At 38.2% G+C, this 13,527-nt stretch overlaps 1 protein-coding gene across 2 annotated transcripts in view; it reads left to right on the forward strand.

Moving 5' to 3' along the window:
• Positions 1-13,527, forward strand: part of DIP2B (disco interacting protein 2 homolog B) — a 222,471-nt gene that overhangs the window by 168,970 nt on the left and 39,974 nt on the right. For both annotated transcript variants that reach the window (XM_055336961.1, XM_055336962.1), the window contains exons 13-21: positions 150-252; positions 1,421-1,485; positions 3,498-3,591; positions 4,082-4,201; positions 5,387-5,501; positions 6,058-6,197; positions 7,058-7,194; positions 10,335-10,415; positions 12,491-12,618. In XM_055336961.1, the coding sequence (XP_055192936.1) occupies positions 150-252; positions 1,421-1,485; positions 3,498-3,591; positions 4,082-4,201; positions 5,387-5,501; positions 6,058-6,197; positions 7,058-7,194; positions 10,335-10,415; positions 12,491-12,618 (983 nt within the window). The remainder of the gene's footprint in view (positions 1-149; positions 253-1,420; positions 1,486-3,497; positions 3,592-4,081; positions 4,202-5,386; positions 5,502-6,057; positions 6,198-7,057; positions 7,195-10,334; positions 10,416-12,490; positions 12,619-13,527) is intronic.

Raw genomic sequence — 13,527 nt, forward strand, 5'->3', positions numbered from 1 at the left:
CATAGCCTCAGATATTCGTATGAAACATATTAAATTCAGCCCATTATCATGGCTTATCTGGATTTGATTTTTGAATTCTAGTTTGTCAATTGAAATAATCCATTTTATTGTGTTTTCTTATGCTATTGTTTTTTGTATTTTTTTCCTAGTATAAAACAAGCAAAGAAGGTAGTGTGATGGGAGTTACAGTGTCCCGCCTTGCAATGTTGTCTCACTGCCAAGCTCTGTCCCAGGCCTGCAATTATTCTGAAGGTCAGACTTTATCCCGTGACTGCCCTCATTGTGAGCCTCAGATATATGTGACCGTGAGCAGAGTGCTCAACGATTGGATTCCAGTTAATGACCAAATTCAGAGTGAAATGCTCTAAGACACATTCTTGGCTTGCTTTTGCTTTCTTCTTTTTCACAAAAATGCTGTAATTTAAAGGAACTAAAAATCTGGGCAAACCAAATATGTAAAGCATGATTTCTAGAGTGCAGAAACAGAAAACAAATTAAAACCATGTGTTTATTAGGTGCAGAATGTTATATATCTCCATCTTCCTATGTATATAGAACTGACACCAGCTGTATGTTTGGAGTTAGAGTCAAAGAAATCCAGCTACCAAAAAACACAAATTAAAACAAAAAATATATTCTGTATTGTTAAAGTTTAGATATGTTGATATAGTGTAATGACTGTTTGCTTTAGATTACAATACTAAATTTTTTATTTTCCTTTCATAAAATGAAACAAGTTAATATATGTTCATTAAAGAGTAGCATTCTAGTCTGGTAAAATGTTTATATATAATGGAACCAATCAAAATGCCAGAAAATAAGGATTGATTGAATTATAATGTGCTCAAGTACTGGGTTTTACCCTGAGACAATAAGACTCCTGTTCTTGAATATTAACCATATAGGGAAATCGTTACAATATATCTTTATGTGGAAACAAATGAGATACAGAGCAGTGTGCCAGTTTTATTATGGTAGATATCTATATGCCATTTTTGTTATGGTTGGCATCCGTCTAGATGTAAGTATGCTTATGTGTGTGTGTAGATGTAATATATAGATATATAGATATATACATATACACCAAGTTTTTAATTTTCTCTAGGAAGTATAATTTTTTACATGTGTTTGTGAAACTTGCAAAGTTTCTAAAATAATCATGTGTTCCTTATATAATTAGGAAAAAAATATTATCTCTTGGGAGGCAGTCCCTATGTCATCAGGAATTTCAGACTCATTAACACTTCTGTGACCTTATTCCTCTGATTAATCCCCTAGCCAGGTTGAGGGGACCCTCAAGTAATCAAAAGATGACTGATGATTTCTTCAAAAGTATCAAATCAGTTGTTTAATAGAGACAAGTGAGACAGTTTTGCTGCTTAATACTAAAGCTGATTTCCTTTTGTTTTTTTAACCTTAGGGGAGACAGTAGTAAATGTTTTAGACTTTAAGAAGGATGCCGGGCTGTGGCATGGCATGTTTGCGGTAAGCTCCTCAGAATTATGGCCTTTGGTGTAAATTGTGCTGCTCATCCACGTCAGTACACATACTGTGTAACCAGAGCATCTCCCAGTGTGTGTTTGAAATTTAAGCCCCGGAAAGATCAATAATACTATCCAGAAGAATTTTGTAATACAAATGGCAATCTTTTTTTAAGGAGAATGGAATTCAGTTTTTTCTTTTTCAGTGTGTGGTTGGGCATACCCTTCACATAACAGTTTGTGGGAGAACTTAGGATCAAAATTTTTTAAAACATCTGCTATGATGGCTCAAAGCCATCATAGTACCACTTTTCTATAAATGACTATTTATTTATGATTAACAAAAGTATGTTTGAGATTTGCCTCTTCTCATTTTTGAAAGAAAGGATTACATAAATGTATTTAGAATTTGGCAACTGTGCTTAACGACATCTAACCTTTCCATTGGGCAAAATGCATTGAATGACTCCATGCCATGATTAAAGAATAGAGTAATAAGGTAGATGGGACTACTTCCATAATAGAACAGGTAACATGCTGTGGGAGTTAGGGAAAAGTGAGTTCCTCCCAGCTCTGGCATCACGCCATTTTTACAGAAGAGTGACAGTTTGAGAAATAGGTGATTTTGAGAAATAGGTGATTTTTTTTTTTAGCCATATAGAGATACTTTGGGGGTGGAGGTAGAGAGGGGACTTTTAAGCAGGAAAAGCTACCATATATAGCAGGCTGAGAGATAAAGGATCTGAGAGTTGCAAAGGACCTTTGAAAGAACATCTCGTCTACCCTCCCTGCACATTGTAGGAATCCGAGAAAGAGTAGAAAAGGAAGCCTAAGGGAAGGGGAAGAGGATCCCTTTTCACCCAGGACACCTCAGAGTAGTAAGAGCCTATTCCTTGAGTGCATACTTTCTAGCTTATTTTTGAAGCCTTTCTCATTTTGTTTTTTTTTTTTTAATCAGAAGTTAAGATATCATTTCAAAGCGTTAAAGGGAATTTTCTCTCTATGATACAAAGAGCAATATGGCGACGTGTATAAGGAATTAGTATTAACACCATTTTGTCCTTAAAATCCAAAAATTTGTCACCATAGCTAGAAATTTGGAAGAGGGAGGTAAAAGAGGTTTACACTGGTATCTTGTTTTGTGGGGGCACTTAGGTGATGATTAAAATGGCCAGTCTAAATACCAAGACTTAGTTATTCTGTGGGCTGGATCTCTTTGGGGGCAGGGAGTCCTGGGTATGTTTGGTTTAGGGGGCAAGAGGCACCAAATTGCATGACCCCCCTCGGCTCACTCAGCTTTATCTACCCCAATACCCAATAAGTCTAAGGACCTCCTGTAAGAATCAGGGAAACTGATTTCTTGCTTTGTAATACCCACTTCTTTGTGGTGTGTGGTGAGCATGTGCATGATGAAAGCGCCTAGCAGGTTAGAGGGAAGTTTGGTAGTATCTGGTGAATTTAAAAGCATATATCCTATGACCTGCAGTACTACCATTCTCTATCTTCTGTAGACAAACACTTGGTCAGGTGTGCAGGGAAGTGAGTATAAACATGCCCCTTGAAACATTGTTTATAATAGCAAAAAAGATATCAATAAATTGTGATATAGACATACCATGGAGTATTATACAGCGGTTCAAAAAGAATTCTGCATATCTCTTATGCTGATATGCATAGATTTAACTCTAAGACAATTTAAGTGAAAAAAAGCAATGCCCTTTTTATGTTGAAAATACATTTATCCTTCTATGGGGACAAATGTATATATAAATATATAGAAAAAGGACTGGGAGGATACATGCCAGATTCCTAACCGATTATCTCTGAAGAGGAGAGGAGGGAACCAAGTTTGAGGGTAGGTAGCAAAGGAGGCTTTAACCTTAGAGTTAACATTTCAAATTTTTTTCAAAGAGCATGAATTGCTTGCATGATTAAAATCATTAGTAAAATATCAGTTCAGTTTTAAAATGGTAAGTATGTATTGATATTTACTTTTTATCTTTCTTTGCTTTTCAGAATGTAATGAATAAGATGCATACAATAAGCGTACCCTACTCAGTTATGAAGACTTGCCCTCTCTCTTGGGTCCAAAGAGTACATGCCCACAAAGGTAGTTTTACATAGCATCTAAGCTTTAATTATGTGATTGTTTGAACTAAGATTTCAGGGGTTTTCAAATTGCATTGCTCGTCCAGAGACATAATTCTATGCCTTGGTGGCTTGACAGGTTTTAGAGTTCAGTCACTATAAAATTAGGTATGTTGTCTATGCTGTCACTTGACATCCTTTCTTAAGAATTGAGATGAATTTGCCTGAATCTGAGCCCTGAATTAGATTTATTGGGTGCTCAGTGTTCACAACTTCCTTAGCTGAATTATGTGGCCTGCCCTCAGGTCACAGTAAGCAAAATAATTGTGTGTCCTGTCAGTTGTTTAGTGCTTCAGAGCACCTGGCACAAAGTCTTTGAAGCCTTTTTTATTTTCTCTAAGTGAGCATCATGATCCCTAAAATAAATAAAAATGTTTTTATTATAGTATATTAAATACATAACAATTGTAGGATGTGCGTGTGTATTAACTTTATCCCTTTTGAATTTATAGCCAAGGTAGCTTTAGTAAAATGTCGAGACTTGCATTGGGCTATGATGGCACATCGAGACCAAAGAGATGTGAGCCTGAGTTCCCTCCGAATGTTAATTGTAACTGATGGAGCTAATCCCTGTGAGTATTTCTAGAGTGTGGATCTGGGAATATCCTTTTCTTTGGTAGGTTAAGGTTTTGCCCCCTTTTTGTAAGCATTTTTAGGTTTATTTTTTTAACATCTGCATTGAAATGTAAGTCACATACCATAAAACTCACCCATTTAAAGTGTACGGTTTCAGAATATGCAGTTCTGCAACTGTCACCATGAACTGAGTTCCCATATCCATGAGTAGTCACTCCCCATTTCTCCCTCTGTGTCCCCAGGGACACAGAGGGCAACCTGGGCAACCACTCATCGGCTTTTCTGTGTCTACAGATTTACCTACCCTGGACATTTCATAGAAATGCCGTCCTACTAGATGTGGTGTTTGGTGACTGGCTTCTTTCACTTAGTATGTTTTCGGGATTCATCCATCATATAGCACATGTTTGTGCTTCGTTTCCTTCTCACTGCCATGTCACATTCCACTGAACCAATGTGCCACATTTTCTATAAGCTTTCAAAAACACCTCTTCTTGCTCACTCATTTATATCCTTTTTCTATTGTGTGACTACAAGGAGTGATAAGAAGGTGACTTGATAGAACCATGTCTGGACTTTATGTACATTCCCCTTATGAACACATCAGAGGACTTTGGGAAAAGTTTTAGAGATCTTACCATGTGACTTGCTTTTCCCTACAAGCACAAGCACTCTTGAGTAGCATCAGGTAAAGCATTAGAAACCATGCTCTTTGCCATAAATGGATTTCTGTCAGAAGTCACAATGGCATAGTAGTCATCCTGGATAAACACAGGTGTGAGGTGGACCTTAAGAAACAAATAGGAGAATATCACATAGAAGAGAATATTAGCACCATTATAAGCTAAACTTGTTACTTCCAAAAGAGTTGCTTGCTTCCGAACGGGCTACCTCTTGGCTGCAGTGCATCTGTTGTTGATGGGGCAGTTTGGTAGTAGTCCTATTCCACATGGTGACTTTGAATAGTGTCAGTGACCTTTCATGGGCTGGATGAGTATTTATTTGTCCTTGAAATGCATCCACCATCTCACAGGCACAATAAAATATCCCTAGGGAATTAATGATGTATGGTGAGAGTTCTCAGAAGAAGCAAATGTGTCAGCTCTCTAATCTTTACCAGTTTTCTGCAGTAATGAAAATCATGATTTCAGCCTTCAAGTTGATCTGTTCCAACCCCTTAGGGTCTGTGTCATCCTGCGATGCCTTCTTGAGTCTGTTCCAAAGCCATGGACTGAAACCGGAGGCCATATGTCCATGTGCTACTTCTGCCGAAGCCATGACTGTTGCAATCCGCAGGTATTGTTCAGAATGTCTGTGCTCTTGATGTATGTTACAACTTTGATCGCATGTGCAGTATTTACCGGGCAATGACGAGGGGTGCTACCTAATTTTCTCCTTCGTTAGCCTAAAAGTGAAGATGACTTTGTAAAGCAGTTTGAAGTATCTTGTTTATTTTTCCCACTCTTGCCCTAAGGGTAACTGGTAGACTGAAAATTTAATTATTCTCATCTCGTATTGTGAATAAGTTCTTCTATGCCGTTTTGCTCTTCAGACTCTTTCACTAGCATCTTAGGCTACAAATAGGCTGTTCTTGATTACAGCTTACAAATGGAAAGTACACCCAAGCCAATATATTCTTAATATTGGATTAAAATATACTTTTTCCACCTGAATAACTATGGACCATGCTTTGTGCGTGTGAAGCTGATTAATTTGGCATGTTCTTGGTAGAGAAAATGAGGATATGGTGTGTATATATGGTAGCCAGAGGAAATTGACTTTCCTATATATTTGTACTTTTATCTTAATACTATTTAATTTGCCAAATTTGATGAGCTTATTTTGTTTTCAGGCCTGGAGTTCCAGGGGCCCCCTTGCCAGGAAGAGCTATTCTCTCAATGAATGGATTGAGCTATGGGGTAATACGGGTCAATACTGAAGATAAAAATTCAGCACTGACAGTGCAGGATGTGGGCCATGTAATGCCTGGTGGTGAGTTCTCTAGAGCATCTTTTGGTTTTTCATAAAAATTTTCATTAGAGGTAGTAGAGCCTGATAAAATATGAAATCCCCACCCAGTAATACAAAATTTAGTACTTAGTCACTTAATTTCTCAAAGCCTCTGTAATAGTTTGGTGATTCTAATGATATTTACTTTCCAGCAATATTGAATTAATTGTGAATGACTTGATTACAGTTTTTCATATGAAAAGCTTAAGTACTGAGTTGCACTAAAGTTGTCTGGTTTTCACTGTAATTGCTAAAACATTGGGGCTGGCAGAAAGAGCACACTGCCTCCCTGAGTGTTTGAGTTTGATCTTCCCTGGGGTAAATTAATTTAATCTGTTTCTTTGGACTTTGTAGTCGTTTTTAATATATTACTGTCTTTGGGAGCACCTGAGTGGCTCAGTTGGTTAAACATCCCATTCTTGATTTTAGCTCAAGTCATGATCTCAGGGTCATGAGATTGGGCCCCATGTACGACTCCATACTCAGCGTGGAGTCTGCTTGAGATTCTCTCTCTCCCTCTCCTCCTGCTCACATGCACAGTTTCTCTCTTTAAATAAATACATGAAATCTTTTTAAAAAATATGTCACTGTCTTTGAAAGCTTTGGTCTGCATCTGTTTTATTGTTGAATTTTAAAAACTATTTGTTTATCATCAGGGCTAAAAGATGGAAATTTCAGATATACCTATGTAGTATCAGGTCTATTTTTGACATTCCTGTTTGGTATTTTACTTAATGCCACTCAGTAAATGAAAAACTTCCTGGGTTCACGAGGATGAAGCTGTTACTTTACAGAGGTTTTCCAGAAACTCTGTTCCTTAACTATATTTTTTTGCACAATAGGGATGATGTGCATTGTGAGACCTGATGGACCTCCCCAACTCTGCAAAACAGATGAAATTGGAGAAATCTGTGTCAGCTCTAGAACAGGAGGCATGATGTACTTTGGACTTGCTGGTGTGACGAAAAATACATTTGAGGTACATGATATTAAAGTTTAGGGGGAACTTACTGGGTGTCACTAGGTCAGATACGCTGGCCAATGGGAAATAGCCCTGAGAGAGTGTACTCTGGAGCTAGGCTGCTTGAATTTAAATCCTAACTCCGCCACTTGCTAGCTGACCTTGGGGGAGTTCCTTAACCTCTCTGTGCCTTAATTTCCTTACCTTTAAAATGTGAGAAATCATAGTACCTACCTTACAGGATTGTTGTGGACTAAATGAGCTGATATTTATAAAGTGCTTAGAACAGTCCCAGCATGCAGGAAGTACTGTTTATCTGTTAAGTAAATGAAGAGTAAGAGGGGATCCCTGGGTGGCTTAGCGGTTTAGTGCCTGCCTTTGGCCCAGGGCACGATCCTGGAGTCCCCGGATGGAATCCCACATCAGGCTCCCAGCATGGAGCCTGCTTCTCCCTCCTCCTGTGTCTCTGCCTGCCTCAATCTCTCTCTCTCTCTCTCTCTCTCTCTCTCTGTCATAAATAAATAAATAAACAAACAAATAAATAAATAATTTTTTTTTAAAAAAAAGATAAATATTTTTTAAAAAAAAAAGAGTGGGAGGCCTCACAAAAGTTCACTCTGGTGATTATGCTATACTTTGAGCTCTGTAAGCCCAAATGTTACATTTTTTTTTAAAGATTTTATTTATTCATGAGCGACAGAGATGGGGGCGGGCAGAGACACAGGCAGAGGGAGAAGCAGGCTCCATGCGGGAAGCCCCTCGTGGGACTCCATCCCTGGTCTCCAGGATCACACCCTGGGCTGAAGGTGGCGCTAAACCGCTGCACCACCAGGGCTGCCCCAAATATTAAATTTTAAGAGTACATTGACAACGCATCCATCTCTCCAGAGCAGACTCAAGTTAATCTGAGCCTATAGAGACTGATGTCACCCAGAGCACTAGATTACTAATGAAGAACTGTCCTGTCACTGGGGCACATTGCTCCTATTATTCAGTCTTTCAGTCAACAAGAACTTTCTGAGCACCTTCTGTGCGTCTGCCAGTATCCTAGATGCTTGTGGTACCTCAGGAAAACAAACAGCTCCTCTAATAGCTCATATTCTAGTGGAACTAGCACATTGTTTTTCTGCAGACAGTTCTGCACGTGAAGACAAATTGTAATGAAAGTTTGCCTGGTGAGCCTGGAAATCAGAACAAGTATAATGAATTGTCTGTATTTCATAATTGGGATTGACCTGCCTCTAGGTAGCTTTTAGGGAACAAAAACCTCCATTTTCTGGGCCGTTGTATTAGACAATGCTTATTATATGACCACTGCTAGTTTTTCATTCTTTGAGCCTCCTTTTTCTGCAGTTGATTCTCAGTCTCACTATGACAGGGTACGTCTGTCTACCATACCATTATTGGTGCATATCATTACAAAATGATGTAGCAACAGATGTAACCGATGGGAGAATGTTCTCTATATGAATGGTGTGGTGGCTAGAAAAGGTTAAGAACTCCTGAGCTGACTGACCATCATCTGTGTTTACAACCAAAAATGGCAAAGTAGAAATTACTAAATGTCCGTTATTATCATCATCATTACTACTACATTCTTGGCCTGCCTTCAAAAGTTGTGACCAGTTCACCTTGATAGGAGTAGAAATTGATAAATTCTTAAAGCGTAGGTTTACTGCCAGGCTCCTGATTTGCTCTCACAGGTGGCTCATTGCCTGTGCTGAGTGTCTATACGTTTTACTAATTTAATTTAAATCTACCCTACTTCTCTTCTTTTTAAATGCTTGCAGTACATATGTTTCCAATGTCTGAATTTCTTGTCATTGCATTTTCCTTATCATAAACAAGATCCTCAAGTAGTGTTTGAAGGTACTGATAATACTTTATGACTTTGCCTTTCCTACAAGTGCAACTGCCTAGCCAAAATTCTCAGATTTTAATATCAGACTGCTTAGGTCCATAAATGATGAAGAAATTCTGAAATCTGCAGTATAAATTTAATGACGGTGAAGTAGAATAAAAATCCTAGCCAAAAAAAGAGAACACTATTCTCTTGGTTTTGCAGATTAAAGTCTCTAATATTTTTCTTACTGGATTCTTAGATTTAAATCCTGGTTAACATTTCAATAGGACAGAAGACCTAGTAATGATGAGAAAATAAAGCATATCTTTAAAAATAAGCTACTGGTGAGAAAAACTTGAAAAGGCTCATACCTTTTGTATAAATACACAGAAATCTGTACAGCAGTCTTCAGCAAGGCACATTTATAATAGTAAAATTAGATGGCTTCCCTAGTCAGAAAGACTGCTTGCACTGTAATAGCACTAAATTCTCATAGTGTCCTGAGGACTGACTCTGGGCCAAACACTGCAAGTCTGTTTACATTCCCTTAATCTTTACCCTAAACCTGTGAGAAGCATTGGTAGCTCTATTTTATGGTCAAAGAAACTGAGGCTTTGAGAAGTCCAGGAACTTACCAGTAAGTACCAGAGCCAAAAATGGAACTTACATCTGACTTCAAAGGCAACGCTATCTTGTCCCCCGTGTGATGATGTATCACAGAGCTATTGAACGAAGAGAGCTAGAGGAACAACCTGCATTTATAAAGGTGACCAAAGTGCATAGGTTATGTGAAAAATACGGAGTATGGGAAAAAGGTTACTGAAAAAACGGTATATATGATTCCTTTTTCAAACATAAATTCTTAATATGTTCATATATATGTCTAGGGCAGCCCCAGTGGCTCAGCGGTTTAGCACCGCCTTCAGCCCAGGGTATGATCCTGGAGACCGAGGATCAAGTCCCATGTCAGGCTCCCTGCATGGAGCCTGCTTCTCCCTCTGCCTGTGTCTCTGTCTCTCTCTCTCTCTCTCTCTCTCTCTCTCTCTCTGTCTCTCTGTGTCTCTCATGAATAAATAAATAGAAATCTTAAAAAAAAAATGTTCCATATATATGTCTAAAAAGAGTCCAAGAGATTAACAGCAAAGTGTAAATGTTTATCCTTAAAGAGGTGGGGATGCTGTGGTCACTCTTTAAATAATTTTAAGTTTTCAGCAAGTATATATTACTGTTGTGATTTTTTTTTTTTTAAGGCTTTTCTAAAGGTCAAATACCTATTTTAAGAAAAAGCTAAGATTTTCACTGCTCTGTCTTTTAGGTGATTCCAGTGAATTCTGCAGGCTCTCCTGTTGGAGATGTGCCCTTCATCCGGTCAGGATTGCTGGGGTTTGTAGGGCCAGTAAGTGATATATTCATGTTGGTTTGGGTGTATCCGATCCATATATTTGTACTTTGCAAAGTTTCTGTCACTGAACAGAACAAATGGAGATTAGTTCAAGAATGCTACAGGGCCTCTTTTATATTTAGAGCCGTTTTTGTAAGAATGTCATAAACTGAGGTAATATTTATTGCTTTCATTACCCAAGTTCATTTGACTCCTTCAAACTGAGACGTTTTTACTTTCAAAACCTCTTCATTTATTCTTGCTACATTTCTTTGATTTGATTTATATGTGTCAGTAAGCTAGAAGAGTGCTGAAAAAAGTTATCCTAGCAAAGGGAAACCATAATAAATAATGTACAAAGCATTTTCATACAAATTAGCAGCACTACACTATGAAAACAGTTTGTTTTCCATCAAATGGTATTTATAGGCCCTGGGTTTACAGAGACCATTAAGATACAAAAAAAAAAAAAAAAATCTCAGAGCTCATAGCTAGCTTCATGAGCCAACAAGGAAGGTAGAGAGGCAGATAATGAAGGGTTTTACATGACATCGTGGGAAGTTTGGGTTATATTTTGTCAATAACAGACATTTATGATCATAGTTAAGCCCAGATATCTCCATCCAACTCTACCTCCTTGTTCTTTCTTCTCTTACCAACTCAAGTTACATAAGGAAAGATCTAATTTTATTTCTTCCCCACTATTTATGGAGGCAGGGAGTGTGAGGGCATACCTCTAAGAGGATCGCTGTCCTAGAAAGAGAAGTCTATAACTACTGTCTTGACTCCTCTCAGCCCCAAAAAGTTCCCCTCAACCCAGCTCCTTTTAGCTTACTTTTCATGGCTGAGGTCCAAGATGGAGCTGCAGCATCCTATCCGGGAAACAGGGTAGAGGAAAGAGTGCAGTCCTACCATCTCTTATGGAAGATTTCCTGAAGCTGCTGAGCAACACTTCCCCTTATGTCTCATTGGTCAGAGGGCACTGAAATACAGTCTTTATTTTGGTCAGCCATGCCCAGCTAAAAATTCTGCTGTGAAAGAAGTAGAGAAATGGACAAATCAGTGTCTTTCTGTTTACTTCCACCAATAGCACTTTTCAAAGTGTGTTGGAAATGGCTGGTTCTTTTCTGTCTTCTGATATTAACCAGTAGCTTCCTGAGGCTAGAAGCTTCATCTTACTCACATAACGCAGTTGGTGTATGACATTACATTATACTTGATAATTCAATGAGTGACATTCATGTGGAGAAGACTACTAGATAATTGAATATGTGTAAATTGTCCAGGAAATTTAGGGCTTGTGTAATACACAGAAAGGTCAATTTATTGTAAATGGGTCTAGAAGAATTGTTGAGAAGTATTTGTACAGTGATGCTGTTAGGGCATTGACAGCAACATTTCCTGCAGCTGTTGTCTTCTTGTAAAGAAGAGGAGGCTCCTGCAGTGTTTCTTAGACCTTTCTTTATGAGCCTATTTCTAATCTTGCCAGATGGAAACAGCATTACTCTTATAAACCTAAAACAGGCGCTCCCGTATTCAGCTGTTTAATCTCTTCTCAATTCTAGTATTAAATGAGTTAATTTTTTTCTGTGCATCCATCTTGTAAATAGGTGCATAATCACAGCTGGAAAAATATGCTTATGTGAAATCCTAGCTGTTTCCTTATAAAATTCATCCCTGAGAATAAATATAAACAAATTCCTTTCTTATATACTGTAATTAAAAATAATATGCTCTGATTCCCCCTCTGATTTCTGAGGTATGAAACACTTTCTTAGGGCAGCCCCAGTGGCGCAGCGGTTTGGCACTGCCTGCGGCCCAGGGCCTGATCCTGGAGACCCAGGATCAAGTCCCGCATCGGGCTCCCTGCGTGGAGCCTGTTTCTCCCTCTGCCTCTCGCTTGCTCGCTCTGTGTCTCTCATGAGTAAACAAAATAAAATCTTTAAAAAAAAAAAACAAAAACACTTTCTTAGAATCCATAAAATAGTTTTCTTCTCATTTTTGATGAGCTCTCTTTCAAGACAAGAAGTAAAATGTCTGTTTTACTGTTTAAATAATGGAAATCAAGGTTAATTGTTGTTACCTTTCAGGGCAGTTTGGTGTTCGTGGTCGGAAAAATGGATGGGTTACTGATGGTTAGTGGTCGAAGACATAACGCTGATGACATTGTTGCTACTGGATTGGCTGTTGAATCAATAAAGACTGTTTATAGAGGAAGGTGAGTAGTACAAAATTCAAATGTTAGCACTTCCAGTGGAATCTAAATGTATCTTTACAGGGTGATTTGTATTCTGTAGTCTGAGTGATTGGGTTATTCTTGGTTAAGCACAGCAGGAACTGGCCTTTGAATATTTACCTTAATATGGCAGATTCTTGAAAGTTGGGACGAATAAGATGTAACCCCATCCTGTATTTTAATTTTTAACTATTACTATTTGTGGAATTCTGAGGACTCCGGAGAATTCTACTTAGAACAGTGAACTTAACTACATTCCATCAATATAGAAGTAGTGCCATTCAGACTAATTAAAATAGATGCTACGTTGTAGGAATTTTATATCTGAGGATTGTTCCTCTTGCTCATCTCTAAATTATTACAACATTTTAACACAGAGATTGACATAGTACACAAGTGCTAATTTCAAATTCCGGGGATGAAGTCAATTACCAATCCTTTTTTTTTCTTTGTTTATTAGCACAAGAAAAGATATTTGGTACATATTTGAGTAGTTGATATCTGTCCAATAGTTTATAATCGTGGGTATATATCTTTAAAGCACTCTTGGTATCCCTTTAGTTTTTTAAGATGTTAGGAAAGATTAATGAAACCAACATGAGAACCAGTTCCTAAAATGTGTAGTTTTTGTAATGACGTGGCTTCCTCTCAGATGTAAACTCAGTGAGGCACTAGACCTTCTGTCTTTGGTCACTGTTATATCCCTAGCACTCAGCACAGCGCCTGGCACATGGTAGGTGTTCAGTAAATACATGTGGAAGGAAGGAAGGGAAGGAGATGGTCCTGCATGCTGACATATTCAGCTCTCCAGCGACTTCCCATTCTTTCATGCACCGGTTCAACAAATATTTATTGGATGTCAACTGCGTGCCACTGTTCTGGGTGCTCAGA

The sequence above is a fragment of the Nyctereutes procyonoides genome, unplaced genomic scaffold (genome assembly GCF_905146905.1).
Source record: "Nyctereutes procyonoides isolate TBG_1078 unplaced genomic scaffold, NYPRO_anot_genome, whole genome shotgun sequence".
NCBI lineage: Eukaryota > Metazoa > Chordata > Mammalia > Carnivora > Canidae > Nyctereutes > Nyctereutes procyonoides.